Raw genomic sequence first — 22,747 nt, forward strand, 5'->3', positions numbered from 1 at the left:
ATTCGAAAGTTCAAGTGGCGTTGGCTAATAGAATTAAACAGTAACATATGGTGGATAGCAGTGCACAGATAGTCATCATGCGTGGAATTATCCTTCAAAAAATTATTTTTGCTACTCTTGTTGCAAACTGTTTCAACCAGGTATGTGATTTAATAGTTATATTATAATTAGTAATAAGTTTAAACTACTGTAATATAAAATGTTTACACTTAAGTGATGTCTCCGTTTTCTATAATAGTTAATATATTGATTGTAAATAGCACTTAATCACAACAATCTCAAACAACAAATATAAGTATCAAGATAACAAATAAACTCAAATGAAATACGTATAGGGCGGATTATTCCAATTCAATGAAATAGTAAACCGAATTGCCCATAATAAAATAAGATAGACATTTGCATGTGTATATCAAAATTAAGAAAAAAACGAATTTAAATCCATAATATGATGTGTGCCTTATACAAGTGTATATAGGTTGTCCGAAAAAGTACCCATGGTTTGAATGAATAAATGTTGTTCTTACAATTATAATTCTTTAAATGGAGTTGAAGTCACGTGAAGAATAATACATCGGGCAGCAATTATTTTTTTTAAATATTGCTGAACTACTGCAATGTTAATATTAATCCGATTCACTCCTAGTAAACCTAGAAAAAAACAAGTGATATTAAACCACATGTATTAGGTAGTCAATTCAGAATACTCAAATAAGAAATATTATTGTATAAAGTATAATGAGTTATGTTTATTGATTAAATTATTTTTTAGGAAATTGAAGACGTAACGCCAGATCTATTTCCTTATCAAGCTCTTGTCGGTACCTATTATTATTGCAGTGGCGCTTTAGTTAGTATACAACATGTAATAACCACTGCGCATTGTGTAGATGGGTAGGTTGATATAATTATACAAACATACCTTGTTCTCTTAACCTCTACTTCTCATTAGATGAGCTGAAATATAATCTATTAAATATGACAGTGAACTCAGGTTATCAGAATTTAATTGTAACCGAATCAGCCCATAAAAGTCGCCTAGTTGTCAAATATCTCCAATATTCTTCAAAACATTAGATATATTAATTACAAGTTATAAACCGGCAAACGTTATTTTAGCCCTTTGCTTGTTCTGATAACTTAAACTCGTTATTTATTACTACTCTGGTTTAAAATGTCATTAGATGTCAGAATCAGAAACAGACTGCATTTCTAAACAGTTATTACGAACCGAAACGAGATAATGGAGGCCCCCTCTTGTTAGTAAAATGCGTTAGAAATGTAAGTATTGATAGTGTTAAATATTTTGTATTGCGGTTTTTATTGAAAATATTTTGCACTGAATATCAGTTTGGACACAGTTACTAAAATAAATCAAAGAATGAAAAGCAATATAATCTTGAATTTGCCAAAAAAAACTGACCTCATACGAAGCTGGTGCAGCTCTTTGAATGATGTGGAAATTCCCTTCATACACTGTTGGGTAATATAAAATTAAATGGTGTAAAAATAATATAAAAAGAGGTCTAATGAAAATCGCAAACATTGCAATTAAAATAGTACATTTTTTAAAAGCATATGATAAAATTAAAGAAAATTTATAATTCCAATTTGCGTATTTAGATGAGCCACGGATATTTCAGAATGGGACATTGGGTCATTCGTGGCTATAAATAATGGTGGCTATAGCTATGAGGATAATAAGAATAGCGTAAAGTCAACAAAAATTGATGAAAAATAACATTCTGTCGAGAACATGCTAAGGACTAAACTATTTCAAATTTGTTACTCAGTAAATATAAATGAAATGTTTTATTTCATTTCATATATTTTACTTCTTAGAACTACGCCTGAAAAAAAGATGCATGGTAGATGATTTGGCTGAATAATTTCGCCACAGGGTCATCTTGACACTGACACTGAACAAATGGTGGAATTGCAAACATGTGTTCAGAGAGAAGGAATACTAACTATCCTGCAGATTTGGCAAGTGCATTAAGATTAATGCAGTGACTATCTAGTAATCTAGTTTTATCAAGATTTGACTTTTCCTTGCACTGAAGGAAAAAAGAACTAGAACTAGACTAGTTGGGAATTTCGAGATTAATCGCGTTGCTCATTCAGGAGGCCTACATTGCCGCGCTATAATTTAAGATGTACTATTACAAACGCATTGTATAGAAAAATTACGGCAATAATTTGAGTTCACTGTTTTATTGAACGCGATATATCCTTGTATTGTAGGTAAATAATGTTATTACAGTTTTTGATGAAGCACTGAGGTTATACTCATATATATCTTTGTTTGTTCTGACCTCAACAACCTCATGAACTTTTAAACTCATATCATTCAAAAACATCATAACTTTCATTTCAGGTTTCAGTCATTTTAGGGTCCATTTCTTGTGGCTAATTTGCATTTGTTATTTAGCATAAAACGCATTTGAAATTACATTTCTAATTATCTAATTATATGCTATTTCTGTATTTATAAAAAAAACTGCCGTTTCAATAAAAAGAGATAATTTTAAAACAGATGTTGTTTCTTCAGGATAAGGGTTTTGTCAAAAACTTTAGCTTGTCGAATTTCTCCTAGTGACTTTGAAAACTCATAATTCACGAATATGGAACTAAACGAACAGGCTACAAATACAATGAAAAAATCTCCCCTAAAATTACTTTACAATATATCAAATGCGTTCATGTATATTAAATAATCAACGTGCGTTGTTTTTAGGTCAGAAGAAGCGACCGTTTATTTGGGCTTCTACGCTTATCCCCTTTATGAGAAAAATCGAAATGAAGAACAAGGACAAATCATTGAATCTAAAGAGATAATAATTCATGATAATTATATGAAGATTTCAAGTAAGTACTTCCAAGATGTTGCAATCGTAGTACTCAGTAAATCAGCTAAAATCAGCTTGTACGTGCAACCAATTGATATAAGTACTGAAACACCAGCACTAGGTGCATATGCAAGGTTTAGCGGTTGGAAGGCAAACGAGGACAATAACTTGCAATATTATCCAGTACGATTGTATGCTACAGATATTTGCATTTTTCTTTATGGATCGGCGTTTCTAAGGTCCCAAGAGTTGTGTGTTGAAACACTTACAACTTCATCATTGGACTTAGTGGGAAATCCGTTGTCTGTTAACAACAAACTTGTCGGTCTATTATCACACGATATAGATTGCATGAGTTATGTTACGAATTGTCTAACTAATACTATAATAATAAATGTATCTCAGTTTTTCACGTGGATTAGTGAACAAATTGGGAATGAAATAAGTTCACATAATTCGAACTCTTCCAACATTGATAAATTCAAGGCGGACAAGCCACAACTTACTCATATTAAAGAACTACGAAATTTGCTACCCGATTCGGCAAACAGAATAATGATCAATAATACCCATCATGGCGATCAATTAATGTTAGATGATGTTGAGAATTAATATTAGTTTATAATTTGTCACAGAAATTGTGGGATATTTTCTTATCTCTGAAAGAGGCCAATATGTTTTGTATTTATTTCGTGTAGTAGTATATAAAAATAAATTCCATTTCCAGAAAATAAACTTTGTATTTCTGTTTTATTTTATAATCAATATGAATCAAACTAAATTACCCTTTTAACACGCTTTTTAGTTGAAGTGAGAGTTTTTGTATTAATTAATCTAGATTACTACATTATTACATTATTTACATTATTTGTTGAAATATATAATAAGGGTATAAGATAATAATTGGGTGCATAGCAAACGCAATTCAAAATGTTCTCAAGGTCTTTTTTCTTTTTATATTTCTTAAGTGCTATTAATTTAATAGAACCTGTTAGAGTTATATTTGTTTTTTTATACTGAAAACAAGTAAGATTCAATTCTATTTACTGGTTGAATCCAATAGTATGTGGAGGATCTTAATATTTTTAATATTCATTTGGAAGATCGTTGTTATAGTACGAAAGTTTTCAAATATACTTTTTTATATATGACCAAAAATGTATTATATTATCGAAGTAGAAGAGAAAATAAAAGAACTCAAGGACCTACTAATAGTATGATAAAATAATTTTGTTGGAGTCTGAGGCATAAGATATTGCCTTACCTCTATAAAGTCGGTCCCAAATTGCCGATCTATTGAGTTACCCATAATTGAATGTAAACAAAAATTTATATATTTTGTCAAAGATTTTCAAAAGGTTAAAACCTGAAGTATATACTATGATACAACGTAAAATTTTGTATTAATAAAAAATAATAAATATAATAAGAAATAAATATAAAATGCCATCGTGCACATCCTCTTCACGGTTTCCTAAATGCAATTAAGATAAAAATAATTAGACTTATGATGAGCGCCTTAATTGACTCTCAATAATGCTTGTTGAGGCTTGATTCAGGAGTACCATAAGCTCTATCTTGGTCAAGTAGCCTTAAGCCAATATCTTTATTCTCATACTCAAAATATTTTTTTTTAGATAAATGAATCCTTCAAAATATCAGGAGCTATTATATTAGTAGACTTTAGAAAGACTATGAACTAGTTGATCCAAGTTAATATGAAAACTTACCTCAACTTACAACAAAAAACACGCGATAGTGATCATAAATTTATTACAAATTTAATCCAGTTGGTTTATTTTAACATTAACAACCTTTTTGCTTAAAAACATCCAAATATTCCTTTAAAGGAAAACAATTCCATTTCTTAGCTATCTGTACATCGGGGTACTTACCAATATTGAATTATATTTATATAATTCATCACCTACTAATATTATACTAATGAATTAATAACTAATAAATTAATCACTAAACCGTATAAAAGGCTAAACACACTCTCTGCTATGTAAATCATGGAAAGGAAATGAACCTATCAAATGCCTTCGCTGCTTTTAGTATATCTATCAAATCAACTAATCAGTTCAAAGTGCTCACATTTACATGTTGGACGTCGCGAAACATTTCTCCAAAATTCCCAGTGGCTTTTGCAAAGAAGATTTTCATTGAAGATTCCATTTGGTGCAGTTGAATTATTTTTTATTGAGATATTGTAAGAGACAGCGTTTGGTAAAACTCCTGGAAATTGTACTCTAGCCCCGCTTGAACACCTGAAATATGCTCATCAAACGAATACTAATAGCTACCACTAGAACGGTAGGTTCTCTAAGTCGTAGAAATTCTGAAATTTATATCTGCATTATATATTTTTCGTTTTAAACAACATTTTCTCATTATCTTTTTAAAGATGAACTAACACACATAATAATATAGATTATATTTATCTGGTCTATATGCTTATTTGAGCTCAAAATAAGATAATTTGGCAGCAAAAAGAAAGTATTACAGATATCTCTCCTTATCCTGATTATCTTCGTCGTATTTAACGGCGTCAAGCTAATCAATAGGGCTGCTTTCTCAGCTTAGTCATCGGCAGGCGACAAAACGGCTACATTCTCGAGATAAGAACAATATAGGAGATATTCTTGGCGACATGTTGAATAACAAAAAGGTCCCTCCTAATATCTGTGCGCCGGCAAATAGGCTTCGTGAGGACAGAAACACTTCGTAATCTTCATAACGGATCTTCTCGGCATCGGCACATAAATTTTTTAATCTGACATTAAGATAATACAGGACAGGGGGGGAATAAAATAACCGTATATCAATTTTATATATATTTCGGAGATAAAAAAAGTACATAAAAGAGTGTTACGGAATAGATCGTAGGTATATAAGTTACATTTAACAAATTGAAAAAGATTTTCATGCTTAATATTCATCTACTTAAATGTGGTTATTAAAATGTATTCAATATTAGATTTATTTAATTGTAGAGTAATTTGTAATAAGTGTACACATATTTGTATAAGTGCTCCATACTACTGTTGGAGCATTTACGTATTCTGGGAAAATTAACCCTTGCAGATATCCAGAAACAAAAAGAAAACTGACAAAAATGGCAACACAATTGTTTCTTTTTCTTCAGCTAGATTTAATATATTCCACGGGACGTTGGAACTTCATCTACGAAAACGCAAGAGTCACAACATTTTATTACATTGATTTTAGTCCGTTGTATCCTGTCCAACCTGAATTTTATCAAATGGTGAGTTTGTTCACTGAGTATTTCAGTTTTCTCGTTTCAATTCTCATCCATTATTTATTAAATATCCATAAATTTAGCTCTAGTTTATTATTTATTCAAATCCTTGCATAATTCTGAGAAAACAGTTTTATGGTTGCAACTATAAAGTATAAATTATCACTCTCATATAAACCAGAAATTAATGCTACTGAACTGACCAAAGTAGTGAATGAATAGTTATGATTTATTGATAATCTGAAACATACATAAACGCCAAAGAAGTTTTTGCTTCTTTGGAAAGCGGTTTTTGCTGGCTCTTGGTGGCAGCGTATCTAATGTGTTGCCCTTAGCTTTTTTTTTTGTACCTATTGCATTTCCATCATAGCGGAGCTAGAGAAATAAGTTCTTTTTTATAACATCTTTATTAGATACGCTTAGTACTATCTTAATTATTATTATTACAATTAATTTATTACTACTTTTCCTATGTGCTTGGATTAATTAACAAGCAAGACGAGTACGAGAAAATACTTATAGCTATAGTTTACACTAATAATACACACTAAATGTTCACACAAGTTCGTATGGTTTTGTTCGTTTTAATCTCCTGACATCCTGTGCGCTGTCCAGCAGTTGTATTGCTTCCACGTTAGAATGATTTAGTAATCTTCTTTCGTGTTTCAAGGCGAAATCCTGCACAACTTCGCAAATCCATTTGATTTCCAGGTCATCGTGCAGTTCTTCATTGGTTACATAGCGATAGGCATTGGTAATCAATCGAAGAATCTTGTTTTGACAGCGCTGTATGACTAACTGATTTGCATTTTTAGTGCAACCCCATATTTGCACCCCATAGGTCCAAATTGGCTGTATAATTGTATTATAGATCAACCTCTTTGATTTTAGATCAAGTTGAGAGTATCTTCCGACTAACCAGTATAGTTGTTTTATTTTGGTTCTAATGTGTTTTGCTTTTTGTCTAACGTGATGCTTCCAATTTAATCTACCGTCAAGATTGATTCCAAGGTATTTTGCTGATTCTGCTTGAGGAATCGGGCATCCATTGAGTGATATAATTAAGTTTTTATTTGAGAAATAAGTGTACAATTGTAAGAGTTTTATTTGAGATTTTGGCTTTACCCTAGCTAGGCCTCTTAACCTTAGTGGTAGGATCTTGTGCGACTACTTCCCTTGATCCCATTGCACCTTCCCTTGGTGCCGTCTGCACATGACATACATCATCCTAGCATAGCTTATCATTGCTATCAGATATCGCTGTTATCTGCTTCGATTTTCAATAGTTGAATAAGAGATAGTATAGCAATTTTTACTTAAGTTATGTTAAACAATGAAAAGCGCATTTTTAAAAATTTGCTTTTATGCCGTATATCTTAAAAATTGTTGAAATTTACGTATACCATGAGACTGATCTTTATCCGAGATATAAAATTTTTTGACATTTTTTTCACAAATTATAAATATATATGGAACACATTATATATTCTAATATTTATATCCCGAAATAGAATTTATATTTTATCTGCACATTTACAGCTTTAGGAAACCAGAAAATGATGCTTGTTTCATTTTTTTAATATCCTTTGTTAATTGACGAGTCGCTGTTTTAAGCAAGCTTTTATAAGATGGGCTTCAGGAATGATGTTTTTATGATTTTTTCATTATTTATGATGGTAGAATAAATTTTCTTCTAAGTTAACATTTCTTGTAATAGGTTTTTGTATAGGTAATGTTAACTGCTGTAATAGATAACTGAAATAATCTCAATCCGTGTGCTTATTATCCGGTATTGGATTTATATCTTTTATACTTTCAATTTTAAAATAGCTTTTTAAATACATTCTTGACAACAAAGAAGTCAATTAAAAGAAGTCAAAAAAAGTCGAACTGTGCATTTGCATTTGCATGTGCATTTGATTTGCCAGTTTCTTAACTACCGACTATTTCGACTGTTTTACGACTATCGACTGTTTCGCTAGTTTTCAGTCGATAGTTCCCAACGCCAGTTTGAACCGAGGTATTCTAATATTCTTTCACTTTTTCACATAAATACATTATATCAACTAAACTATATAAACCCACCATTTGCGATAATATTTTGGTTCAGGGTCGAGAAGTTTAGGTTGAAAGACCCACATGACAGATCGCCTTAGTTCACTTAAATTTTAATTAGTGCAATTATATTAAGTAATGTAAAGTGTTTTATTAATTCGCAAGAAAGTCTAACTGAAATCGTCAGTTGTGAAGAGCCAGGGCGCAAAGTGACTTAGCAACAAATAAAAGAGCTCCAACGACAGTTGGTATGAGAGCTATCGAAGAAGTGGCAGACGAAGATAGAACTATTAGTGCAGCTAGTTATTTCTATTAAAAAAGTGTATATAATAGAAACTGGCGTATATTATGTTTAGGTTATATTATAAACAAGTTAACTTTTCCAAATAGACGGAAGAAACGAATTCTAAAACTATCCACGAGCGCAGAAGAACAAAAAAGCGGGATGTCCAAGTTTTATTTATTTAGCAATTTCGTTTTTATTACTGGCCCGAAAAGTACCATATTTTCCGCGCCGCCCTGACACCCAAAACCGTATAATTTCTATCGTAGCGCCCTTTTGCTCCTTTTGAGTGTGTTATTAAAAAGTTAAAAAGATATACGGCCGCAGAGTTGCGCGCTTTAATCCACTTTTTAATAGTTTTATTGCATTTCGATGTCGGAGCCAAGTCCGGATTTGTTTTATACACTAATGGATGGGGGCCCGGGATTAGAAAAATGTTTTTCGGACGCCCGGGATCGGGTCGAAAATTGACAAATTCTGTTGCGAGGAGATAAACGGGCTGAAATATCATTCACCGTTCGCGTTTTTCTATCTCTCTTCTCTCTCTCTCTATATCTCTCTCTCTCTCTTGGATTTTTTTCTCGTTCCAATTGCTGATAAACCGGGAAAAGCTAATTTTCGCAGGGAGGAGGAATTATCGCTAATCCGATTTGTAAAATCGTTGTAAGAAAATTTAACCACTACCATTCAACCACTAAATGTATTTAAGTTTAAAAGGATAACTTAATGAACGTATTGTGCTTTTGGTTTAAGCAGTTCACGAAAAATATCGATAGTGGCCCGAAGTTTACTATTTATATTTTGAGCTTGATACGCTTTTTTTCTTAAGAATATAAATTCATTAATTAAACATGTTATAATCAAACTCAGATTTTTAACACAAAAAAAAACGTTTTAAAATGAAATATGTACATAACAATCGTTATAATAACTAAATAGAAATAAACCAAAAAAGTATTTATCTTATCTACTACACGTACTTTATATTCTACAATATACACAACCTAATCTACCTAAACTTATTTCTCCATTTACAATACTATTTTAATTAATTTTTTTTATTATTTAATTAATATATTGTTACTAGTCGTTTCCGACTAACGTACAATTTGTCTTTATGATAACTTAAATCTAGGTATTTTATCTCCGATGAAATAATGTTTATACATGTCACTGCTGAATTTTTTAATATATGCACTTCGGTATCACCCTTGAAGGGAATTATGCTGAATAAAAAAATAAATTTTCCAAAAAAATGTGTTTTACTATGGTAGGTCGGAAACTTTTCAATTGACCTGTTAGTGAATAGATATTAGATAATAATCAAAATTTTAAACGATACATAAAATAAAAGCTAACAATTCATCACCCAAATTGATTTTTTTTAATATGTCGCTAATTAATCCAACAATGAGCGCGAAGGTCTTTGGCAATAACGCCTACGTAGACCTACACACAGACAACCAATTTACCTGAACAATAGCTTAATTAAAAATAGCGCTGTTCTGCTAGTTCACAACGTCGAAATCAGATTAGCTGTTCAATCAGCGACAATTGAAATAAATTGTTTTATATCTCGATCTCTCATGTTTCAGTTGCAATTAGCAGGTTATATCGATCAGGATCGATGCCCGTATAGCTCGGCATTTACTGGATAGCGTTTTTAATAAGTGAAGTTATTAATTATTTTTATCTACACTCCTTCTCTTTCTCTCTCTTTATTTATTTCTTTCTTTCTCTCTCGCCACACGATCTGAGTTTATTAATGGTAATATAACGTTTCCTAACTGCGCTTGTGTTTATTCACACTCAATTGTTAGTAAATGAAGGTACATGAATATTATTACTTGAACAAATAATTTATATGTTTTTATATTCGAGATAGTAACATCCTAAATATATCTTAATATGTTAACAGGTGGAGAAAAAGTCTCGCTACCATTTGGATTGCGCGCCATCTTAGTTATTACCATTGTGTGGTATAGACGTCCAAATTTTATTATGGATAAATATACGCCACAAAAACCATCAACGATCACGAAATTGTGTCAAATATATCACCATCGTTCAGTGTCTCACAAAACCATAGTTTATCGTTTACATGCGAATTTTCGACAGTATGGTACGATAGCAGACAAGCCTAGTTCAGGAAGACAACGGACGTCTCGTAACGCCGAAAATGTAGCTCTGGTGCGCGATAGTGTTGCAGAATCTCCAGAAACATCAATTCGGAGACGTAGTACCCAGCTACACATTTCTGCACGCAGAAATTTTGAAAACTAATTTGAAAATGTTTCCGTTAAAAATCAATTAGTCCAAAAATTTCTATTTATCTTTCATTTTATTCTCAATTGCCACGTCAACAAACAAAACAGTCGGTTTTGGGGAACAGAGAATCCTTAATTAATTCATGAAACATTATTTCTTCCACTAAAAACAATTGTAAATTTTTGCAGTTACTACTATTCTTCGAACTTATGGAGTTTTTTAAAATCAAAAGTTTATGTGAAAAAGTCCCAAGCGATTCAACATTTTAAAGACAATATTCGTCACGAAATTGACGAAATTCAGCTTCATATGTTGCAGGATGTAATGAAATATGCCTTAAAAAACCGAAAGTTGCATAACGAATTCGCAGTCACCAGTTAGCCGATATAATTTTTCAATCATAACGAAAGAAAATGTGGAAACCAAATAAACTTTTTACGAAAAGCAAACTTACTTATATTTTCATTGAGCAAAGTTAAAGGCAATCAAAATGGTACCGGGACTTTTGCCGCACATTGTATATCTACTGGACGAGGAAGTACAGCAAAGGGACATTTCAGTACTTTTCCTTTTCTTACGGTCCATATTGCTTTCATTCTCTCGAAATGGGTTTTTTTACATTTAATTTTAATATGCCCATAGCACTTTAGCCGTCTTTTTTTTAATGAGAAAACCTGTTGCTAAATTTTCCGCTTCCTTATTTGCCCTTAGGTAAATAATGGTGAGAATCCACCACCTTGACTAACTCCTATTTTAATTTCGATGGGTTCCGATATCACTTCCTTAAACTTCACCTTCAATTTTGTATCAGTCTGATTTTTCTGGCGTTTGTCTAATAATTGTATTGGTTTTCAAATCCAATCAATCTTGTTCTTCCATAATTTGGAAAAGATTCACGGTCTACATAGTCTTTTTACAGAGTCTTTCTACATAGGCCTTTCTGAACTCTACAAATGTACAGACCCTACTTAAGACCCTAAAAATTAATGTATGTTGCTGACAATATCTGTGTGGTCCGATCTATTTAATATTCAGCAATTATGCATTAAAGTTGTTGTTGTGTTCACTCCAGTAGATATTGGTAGAGAGTTTTGTAGGTAACTGGCAAAAAACAGATTCCTATGTAATTACTTACGTTTCTTTTTCCCTCTATTATAGCTCTATCTCCCTTCTTTTGTAGTGGATGTATAAAGACAGTTTTCTACTCATCAGGAAACTTTTCAGTTTGCCAAATGTTTTTCATGGTCAATGTGATTTTTCTGACAATCCCTGAACCAACTGACGTCAAAAGTTCTGCAACACTTCCGTCTTCACCCGGTGCCTTGTTGCTTTTTAGTCTTGCCTATGTTCCTTTACAAAAATGTTTTTGACATTTCTCTATATAAGTCAGCAATTCAGTTAATGCAGATGCTGTTAATAGAGAGACTTAAAATTGCAGTTTTGATGTTCATTACTTGTTTGGTTTGAATATCATTACAGTACATTGTGACTGATGATGAAAAGTGGATCTACTGCAATAATTTCAAGAGCAGAAAGTTATAAATTAAAAGGGCCACCCGCATCGATACTGAAGCAGAATATTCGTAGTTATAAAGCGCAACAGACGCGAAATCATGTTCTTGCATGACAATGCTGAACCACACTGAAGAACTGTAAGTAATACACTGGTGCTATAGGATGGGGAAGTTCTGTAGCAGCCGTACTCACGGAATAAAATGCTGAAAAATAACGAATATGATTCATTGGATCACTTCTAAATCAGCATCGTTTTGCTAACATGGTATAGCCATTTTACCACAAATATGAGACAAAAAAGTAGTATGAAATGATGAAACATATTTTTATTCATATATATGGTACCATTTTTTCTCAATAAAGGTCTTTTTAAACCTGAAAAATGATCAGAAAATAAGCATCTAACGAGTGAACAATAAACTACCACTTATAGAATTAGAGAAAGCTAAACACAAACGTAAACAGATAATTTTGAACCTGGAGAATAGCCTGTAACGCAATCGCTCTCTAGAAGGCAATTAAATTTGCAGAAAACATTTTTAATTAAAATCGAGTTAAAATCGGATTACCTTTTTAGCCTCGCACTAAACTACAACAGTTACAAACTGTTTTCTGTTTTGATTTCATTTCCCTGACTGAAATAAGCAGGCCGACGCAATATTATTGGATTGCTCGTAAATTGTTCCGATGAAAAACACGTTTACGATTTCCACTACAAGCCGAATAAAAGGCTTATTCGAATGGATTCACGTTAAATTAGTATAGATCGAAATAAAATTAGCATTTAAATTATTTTTTATCATTTATTTTTTCGTCCAGGTCAGGATGTAGCAGTACTCCAGGCATTCATCCGGTTCAATTTGCTCTACTTTTCGATGTTAAAAGCTTTAATCTTCAGAAGGTATCATCTACGAATACGAATAACTATTCTATACTTGTATATATAACTGAATTCCTCCTAATTTTGGACCGATTTTAATGAAATTTTGAGAGATAAATAGGATAGATTAGATTCATTATTGGACCCGACAGGTGATGCTGAAGTATAGTTCTGGGAATATATTTTATATTTTTATTTTTCGAATATAAAAACCCCCAGCAGTAAAACTTCTTTGAAAAAAATTAAGAATTTAACGCTCATTAACAAAAAAGAACTGCTTTTGATAGCAATGAAAAGAAGAAGAGTTCAATGTCCAGTTTTTTTAATTATTTTTAAAATTATCGAATTTCTACCATAGGGCAACCTCTAGTTCAAAATAGCACTGTTATGTAAAATAATATCTTTCAACTATAACGAAATATCGTACATAATGGTTGTTTTAATGAATTATGTTAGGAAAAAATAAATCAAGCGCTACAAACTCTCGATCTGATTGTACACACACCGAATAAATCGTATCCGTATTTCTACGGCCAATGTTTTTTATAATTCCGTTTGTGCGTAATAATTAGTAATGGTCAATTCGGATGTCAGTTTATTCATAGTAGGTGAAAGAGCTTTGACAATTAAAACGGTGGAAGTGCAGCAGATGCGACTGTTATTTCGGTGACATTTTGTCGAAAAACGTTTCGGAAAATTAACGGGCTTTAAATTGTTACGGCGTAAAATTGGAAACATTGAAACCATCGGCGCTTTTTCATATTCGAAATTGCGTTCCGTAATTAGCGCTCATTTGATTCGTTGATTGTGACTGCCGTAAATATAATCACATTTTTTAGAATACGATTGGAAATTCAACAATATTACAGTCAATATACTATTCCATTATAATATTTAAATGAAGCTATTAGTAGAATTGCAATAAATAATATGTTTACATGATACGAATTCGCAGATCATTTGCCTTAACCTATCAGTAATGTAAATATAGCTACAATATTCAAATCAATAGTTGTTCAGTTCATAGTAGAATCTCCAAAAAGAATTATATATATCGTCAATTCAAAACAGTAGTGACATGTGTGTATAGTAATATTCTTCTCTTATAATTCTCTTTTATTCTATTTAAAATGAGATAAAATGCTGCTATATATAAAAATTAATCGTTATTCGTTAGTCTCGCTAAAACTCGAGAACGGCTGAACCTATTTGGACAATTTTGGTCTTGAATTATTCGCGGAAGTCCAGGAAAGATTTAAGAGGTGAGTAAAAATGAAAATGCTCGAAAATAAATAAACGCAACATTTTTTTTTCTTTGATGTCGAGGAGCGAATCCGACACTCTACGTGCGCGAGAACTTTCTTAACTTCGGTGATCGTTTGTGATAGTGACATTTCAAATTATGTGCTCTTTATTTGTTGATTTTTTGTGATAGTGACACTTTACTACTAAGTGCGCGAAAACCAATTTACGATGCCGAGGAGAAGACGACCTGACTTAGGTCATCACAGTCAATCAAATGTGCGAAGAGCTACCTGACGTGCTAACCGCACTAATGACAGATCAAGAAAATAGTCATATTGCTATGTCAGAATTACGTTCTTAAGAGAGTGACAATAAAGTAGATAGTCTTAGAATGCAAGGAGTTCGTGCACATCAAACACAACAATAGCGAGCACGACATAATGAAATTGAGCGATTCCCCAGACACAGTGCTCCTGTGATCCTGGAACGAGCTGCAAATGATGCGGCAATAGATTATTGTGTCGACAAATCGGTAACAATTGGAGAAATGACAATAATTTGTAAATATTGCAAGGCGTTAAAATACAATGGTGAATCTACTGGATTTTGTTGTGCTGGAGGCAAAGTAAAATTGTCACAATTGGCCCCACCACCAAATCCTTTAAGCCCTTTATTTTCTAGGTTTGGAAATGATTCTAAACACTTCTTGGCCAACATTCAGAAATATAACAGCTGTTTCCGAACGACATAATTTGGCGCTACACATATTATACAGGACAATTTCATGCCCGCTTTTCCACAGCTGACCCAAAATTGCATGCAGTAGTTGCCAAACACATGATAAAAAGACCTTGCGGAGTTTTCAACTACAATTCACCCTGCATGAATGACGGCAAGTGTTCCAAGAGATACCCAAGAGACCTGATTGCTGAAACCATAACGGGAATTGATGGATACCCACTGTATCGTCGGCGATCAGTTGCGGCCAATGGGCGATCGGTAGTTGTGAAGGTAAGAAGACAAAATGTTGATGTAGACAATCATTGGATCGTGCCATACTCGCCAATATTATCCAATGCTTTTGAGACTCACATCAATGTGGAATATTCTAACTCTGTGAAGTGGATAAAGTACATATGTAAATATGTTAACAAAGGTATGCAAAACCCATGCAAATGACGAAATATCACAGTACCAGATGGGTCGCTATGTAAGTAGCAACGAAGCAATTTGGTTGGCATCTTTTCATTTGCGATCCATGAAGGGCACCCTACAGTAGTCCATTTGGCGGTCCATTTAGAAAATGGTGACGAGGAAAAAAGCCAAGGATTCGAGATTGTCGAGGATCTCAATGCGACTATTCAGAATTTTCTTATGGGACAGTTGCTTTCCTTTAAATCAGTCGACACCGTTATGAACCAGGAGGTTTGAACATTAATGAACATTAATCAACCTCGACTTTGCCATGGAACAAGACTGACTGTGAAAAAGATGATGAATAACGTCATTGAGGCAACAATCATAAAGCGAAAATACAAAGGAGAATATGTCTTGATCCCGCGTACACCGTTGATTCCAACGGATTTACCATTGGATTTTAAACGTTTATAATTTCTAGTACGTCTGGCCTTTGCGATGACCATAAAGAAATCTCAAGGCCAGTCGTCGGAATTTTGCGGAATCAACTTAGAGTTTCCCTGTTTCGCGCATGAACAATTATACGTAGCGTGTTCGCGCGTCGGAAAACCGTCATCTTTGGTTATTTACGCAACAGAAAAAAACACAAAAAATATAGTTTATCAGAAAGCTTTAAATTGATTAACAAACTGTATCATAACTGTGTGAGTCTGTAAATATTTAATTTAAACCCTATAAATGGCCAGTATTTCAGGAAAACTCTTTAAGTACGAAACATCATGTGTAATTAATCGAAAATAATAACAAAATTTCATTCATACCGAGCATCTCTTTTTATTAATTACGGATTATTAGGTCTTTTAATTTTTCCAATCCTGTATACAAAACTATTTTAAAAGTAACTAATATTTTATTCTTGCTTTGTAAATATTATAATACCTAAAAATAAATTTGTAAATAATTTTCCACGATACGATTAGTATAAAAATATTTACGTGAGTCATTTTTTCAGCAAAAATGTGCAATAATACCGATAAGCCTCGATAACATTATATTTATATACCGACTGTATAGACATTAGCCATGAAATCTTAGCAACGACAGTTCATATTTGAGAGTTCGTGACAGCTCACGTTAAAAATGAAATTCAGTTTTCCACTATTACTTTTCGCGGTTATCCAAAACTCACTATCATTCGACTGGTGTACCATGAACTGTCAACAGGCGAAACACATCGCATGCGAACGAATGGGCCAATGTGACTCTCTAGGCGCTTGTTCTTTCGTTACTCTAGATCCAGATGAACTTTTGGAACACCACAATCACTATAGGTAACGATTATATTCAAATATAAACATAGCTTAAATGTGGGATAGATGCCAAGCTTTAGGGTTGGTTTGTATACTTATTAAGGGAGAAAATAATCAGAACAATTTAATATTATTTGTTTTACTTACAAAAGGAATAAATAGTCTTATATACGGGGATAGATGCCTACTGCGTAGGTTAGATAATATTTTGACACGTGGGATAGCTAGCCTGAGGAAAAAATTATGAATATTCTGAGTTTCTTAATATTATAAAAACTTTAAAAAATAATGAAGATAAAAAATAATCATATAATTTTACAACCATGTTTTTGTCGAAACTATATTTGGTTTTCCATATGGCACAATCCTATTTGGTACTTACTTTAGATACTCTTTAATTAACATAAATTCCTTATTCGTCATTATTTATTTTACGCATTATATTTTATTTACCGTTACATAGTAGTAACTTTTATAAAGTATCTAAAATACAGTAATTTTGTTTATTATTTTTAGGAAATATCTCAAGCTTAATTAACGCCAGCCAGATAGTACAACCGCCTCTGGTACTAATCTCAAATATTTATTATCTTAAAAATAATCACAATCCCTTCCCAGATTCTTCTTTCTAGTTTCTTTTCCTTTTTTCGTTTTTTTTTGCTGGCCATATTAATTTTGTATTTAATAGAAATTTTTTGACACATTTGTGCAGTAAGCAATATTGACAATATGCATTGCAACGTCGACATAGTTTACAAAATATCTATATTCACAAAAATTCTATCCATATTGTGGGGATAGATGCCCCACCATTTTTCCAAATAAATCATATTAGAAAAAAATATTTTTAAAGTCTCCTTTTACCAACTATGGGTCTATCTTGACTGGGCCTAAAATTTAACGTGGCTTCCGAACCACGGTCTTCAGCATCGCGGCTATCGCAACAGTAGGAGGACCATCCCATCGCATTTACCACTGCACCACCGGCATTATTTTTATTTGATAAATATATAGTTAAAAATACAAAAATATATATATATATAGTATTTGCTTTATAATATTGAATCTTCCGGGATGCCGGATTAGTTGGCGCAGTGGTAAGGACGACAGGATGGTTATCCTACTGATGCTACAGCCGCGGATTGGAATCCTGCTTGATCACAAGCTTAACATTTATGATTATCCTTAAGCAAAATATGCAAAATCCGATAAGGAAAATGATCCCAGTCACGTCAGTAACCAGGCTCAAAAATGGATAGGTTTAATGTCGAGTTATAAGGTCCAATCCAGATCAAACCTGGTTGGTAAAAAGAGGCTTTATAATATTAAATAATGTTTCCGGCGCATAAAGATCATCACAAAATTATCTCCAGCATACTGTCGCGTAAAATGGTTTCATTGTAACAAATCCGGCGTTGACTGGAAGGAGGTACGTGATAAGCTTACAAAAGGCAGAACACTGCAAACTTCGTTTCCGTATAAGTCGCTACATAATTAGTTCGGCATCTATCATCCTATCTATATATTCCACATTTACCCTATATTAAAATCCCGTTTGATAAATTACTATTCTGTACGTTTAGAAGTATGTTTGCTAATGGAGAGGAACCTCAATCCGGTGGACTCAAAGTTTCCAATATGATGGCGTTGGTTTGGAACGAAGAGCTCGCATTTACTGCCAGTTGTAACTTGGCGGCGTGCGAAGGAATGAAACACGACCAGTGCAGAGGGGTACCGGACTATCCTGCTGCCGGACAAAATTTATGGTCGACATCTTTCTCTGGAGGAGGAGATTGTAAAAGTAAAGCCGCATCTGCTGTTAAATTATGGTAAAGTTTCTCTTTATCTATGTGTTTACCTCCTATTTTTCATCACTAAAATAACTAATTTAAGCTAAATAAATTAATAAAGCTGAATTAATACATATCAGTAGGGTGCGAAAACTTTTGACATTTCTATAGGACAAAAAGGACAAAAAAAATTAAAATTCATATTGAATTGTACTAGAATGTGCAGATTGTAAGATATGTGACAAGCAGAAAACCGTTTATTTTCAAAAAATAAGCATTGTATACCTATGGTTATACCACCATTCTATTCGACGTAAAATTATTTCTATGATTTTCTTGTGTAACATTAGAGTCAATGATTTTATGGAAATAGCAATACTACCAACCGATTCAACGTAAAATTATGTACCAGTCCTTAAGTATTCATTATTCAGAAATAATTCTAAAGCAACATCCAATGTGAAAACAGCCAAATTTTTTACCTCTTGGACGAAGCTAAAACGAAAATCTAAGCTAAATTACACTAGACTGTATAATAAACAGAAATCAGTTCATTATTGAAAATAGACCTTTGCTTGTATAACTTAACAACTAAGAGTTATTATTAAGAGACCTCCCAAATGAACTGATGCCTATCAATTTATGACGTTAAAACGCCGCATTTAACTTTAACATTGTAAGCACCTTTGCTTTTTTTTTATATATAACAACATTCTAATATATATAAAATAATGGAACACGAACGTTGTCAAATATATTTTATTTTAACATTATAGTATATCCATTGCATATGTTATCGAAGTACTTAAATTACAGTTAATTAAACAACCACAATAAATTCTAAACCACCTATGGTATTCTCTGAGGGCTTAATCCAAAAAATTAGTAAGTGAACATCTAAATAATATATTTAGTTTTCATTAGAGAAGATGTTAGATTTTATGTTTAGTTATTGTTTCCTTCGTTGTTGTGTTTTCTTGTAAAATCATTCTGATATCCCTGTATTTCTCCTTTCTTCTGTTACTACCTGTGTAAAAGTCTAAAATTATACTATGTTGATTATATACTCACTTTTAGTTGTTTCCACTCACCCTGTATTAGTGCCATCAGCATTAAATCATAATCCCATATCCAGAAAGTTTCATTCGCTCCCTGTCAGATTGTGAGCCACTCTCCAGTTAATAAGTAAGCTGTTAATTTCCAATCTAAGACTAGTTCATAATTCCACCATTTGCCAATTCATTCTTCTGTGTATCTGATAGAATTTATCCAAATCGAAGTGTGTTATTCTAGATAATCATATTGAAATAGTTCAAGTAATTCTTTACCGCAACCTGTAACAATTCGATTTATGTTTCTGTGGTTCTTTCTTCAGGCCTATTTCTAAGAATTAAATTACATATAATACAATTAAACCCTTTTATTAATGACAATTTGTTTACTCTTTAACAGGGCATTTTCAAAATTTAATATATGTTTTGCAAACCATTCCTTAATTACAGCCTTTGGCAACCACTTGTTGGGATATTTTATTGGATTCCTGTTTCTAGCATCAAGAACAATATATCTGCAATGAATTATTCAACAATGTTGTGATTTACAACACCTAATCAAATGCTTATTCCCGCTTTCCCCATAAACTTTTGTGGCCTAGGGTGATATTATATTCCATCTTGAAATAACTATGTCTGTAGACCCATTAAAATAACAAATATCTCTTAATTCTATTATATGCTTTTAAAAATTGAATTATTTTAAAGCAATGTCTAGAGGAAGAGCTCTGCGTGGATTATATTTATACTATTTAGGTAATATGTTTCCTTCTGTGAAGTGTTTGATGTGGTGACTTATATTACCCAAAAAACTGTATGTCCCTAAGTTTTAAAATGAATTGTATTATAATATCTAAAATTGTATTAAATTATGTTTATATTTCAAAAAACTACTCACCGTTTCTATAGATTTCATAAAGTCATAATCTTGAATATAACTAACATCAAATTCTAGAGACGTAATCTCTTTCTGACAGACTGTTTATTTAGCCTCGGTATTTTCAATCAGAGTAATCAAAAACAAAGGCCCAAAACAATGTTCGAAGGTATATTACGTTTATTATCACTAATGTTTTAAAGAGTTTTTGAGAAAATTGACAATGACTTTGGCAGGCTAATTCGCTTACACGCTCGAACATATTAGATAGCGTTGTACCTCGTTTTAACTGGAATGAAATGAGAAGGAAAATATTTATTATTAAAGGGAATTTACAAACCGTAAGAGGCAATACATTAACAGGTCAGTTGAAAAGTCCCCGGCCTGAAACATAGATGGCGCTACTAGAATTAAATCCATATGTTTTTAGTCAGCTTTAATCCTCAAAAGATGCGTGTATAAATTTGACAGCTGTCGGATCGTTAGTTTGTGAATTATATCATTTTGAGTGAAGCAACTTTTGTTATTGTGGAAAAATTAATAAAAAAGAATTTCGCGTGTTGATAAAATATTGCTTTTTGAGGGAAAAAATACAGTTGAAGGAAAACTTGGCTTGATTCCGAGTTTCCAGATAATGCCTCAGAAAGATCAATCATTAAGGATTGGTATGCTAAGTTTAAATGTGGTAAAATGAGCACTGAAGACGATGAATGCAGTGGACGCTCAAAAGAAATCTTACCGACGAAAACATAAAATAAATCAACAAAATCATATTGAATGACCTTAAATTGAAATTGAATGAAATAGCAGACACTCTAAAGATATCAACTAAACGTTTACATCATATCATTCACGAATATTTGATGACGATGACTGGTTGGCAAGGTTATGGCGTCGGTATTTTGGGATGCAAATGGAATAATTTTCATTGACTACCTTGAAGAAGGAACGACCATCAACAGCGACTATTACATAGCTTTATTGGACCGATTGAAAGACGAAATCGCCGAAAAAAAACGGCAGAATATGAAGAAAAAGAATGTACCGTGTCACAAGTCAGTGAAAACGATGGCAAAAATCCATGAATTTGGCTTCGAATTGCTTCCTCATCCACCGTATTTTCCAGATCTCGCCCCAGCGACTATTTCCTGTTCTCAGATTTCAAAAGTATACTTGCTGTGAAGAAATGTTCGTCGAATGAAGAGGTGATCGCCGAAACTGAAGTTGAAAAATCGTATCGAAAAGTTGGAGGGTCACTATAATCAGTGTATCACCCTTGAAGGGAATTATGTTGAATAAAAAAAACTAATTTTGTCAAAAAAATGATTGTACGATGGTAGGCCAAGGACTTTTCAATTGACCTGTTTTACATGTTGATGACGTGAGTTCACTGCTACTTTGGATAGACTATACCAAAATTATTTGAAAAGTAAATCGTTGTCTTCTTAGATGATAGTTCGTCAGTAGTAAAATTTCTCTGGTTTCGACTATTATTCCCATAGTTATTCCGCATATAAATTACAGGTACGATGAAATAAAATTAATCACATCAGCTGACATCAAAAAGAAAGGAACCGGCTGGAGTAGCGATGGCGTCAGCGGCCACTTCACCCAGGTCGTCTGGGCACAAACAGAAGCAGTAGGATGCGCGTTGACCGAACTGAAGAAATCGGGCATGACCGACTGTACCCTGGCATGTAACTACGGACCATCCGGCAATGTGTTGGGCGGTTCCATGTTCATCGAAGGTCCGCCATGCAGCAATTGTCCCGAAAATGTGAAATGCGGCAAAGTCAAAGACGGTTTGTGCGGATCAGCTATCAGGTCGAATTCTAAACCGTCATTATGTTTCATTTCTATAGTTTTTGTTTTATTGGTTCAAGTTATTAAGCAATACTAATCGTCTAATATAGTCTCAAATAAAATGTGTATATTAAATAAAAATAAATCTTTATTTTAAAAAGGGTGTTAATAATATTTCATATCCGTCGTCCCTATATGCCCAATATCATATCTAATATAATTATCTATCCCCTTAACACAGAAAGGAATTATTATTGGTTACAATCTTGCAATTACAATGTTTCTATAATCAGGATAAAGAGGAGAATGAGATAATGTGATCTGATGCTACCCTCATAGCGATACCAAGAGAACTGTATTAACACTTACAGTTAGATGGGTTTATATACCTGTTTGGTTTGATCTATCGAGCATAGGTGAC

General features: G+C 32.7%; 2 protein-coding genes across 2 annotated transcripts; both read left to right on the forward strand.

Annotated features, from left to right (window-relative positions):
- LOC143194131 (brachyurin-like) lies at positions 1-3,584 on the forward strand. The gene is made up of 3 exons (XM_076400713.1): positions 1-140; positions 773-894; positions 2,738-3,584. The coding sequence occupies exons 1-3, from the start codon at positions 48-50 to the stop codon at positions 3,459-3,461; spliced, it is 939 nt and encodes a 312-aa protein (XP_076256828.1). The 5' UTR covers positions 1-47; the 3' UTR covers positions 3,462-3,584.
- A 12,989-nt stretch (positions 3,585-16,573) lies between these two features.
- On the forward strand, positions 16,574-22,486 carry LOC143194132 (venom allergen 5). Its single transcript, XM_076400714.1, has 3 exons — positions 16,574-16,825; positions 18,388-18,633; positions 22,048-22,486. The coding sequence occupies exons 1-3, from the start codon at positions 16,635-16,637 to the stop codon at positions 22,421-22,423; spliced, it is 813 nt and encodes a 270-aa protein (XP_076256829.1). The 5' UTR covers positions 16,574-16,634; the 3' UTR covers positions 22,424-22,486.
- The last annotated feature ends 261 nt before the right edge of the window (positions 22,487-22,747 follow it).

This window comes from Rhynchophorus ferrugineus, unplaced genomic scaffold (assembly GCF_030347505.1).
Source record: "Rhynchophorus ferrugineus isolate W39M unplaced genomic scaffold, kcgeb_rfMv2 rfM3, whole genome shotgun sequence".
Taxonomy (NCBI): domain Eukaryota; kingdom Metazoa; phylum Arthropoda; class Insecta; order Coleoptera; family Curculionidae; genus Rhynchophorus; species Rhynchophorus ferrugineus.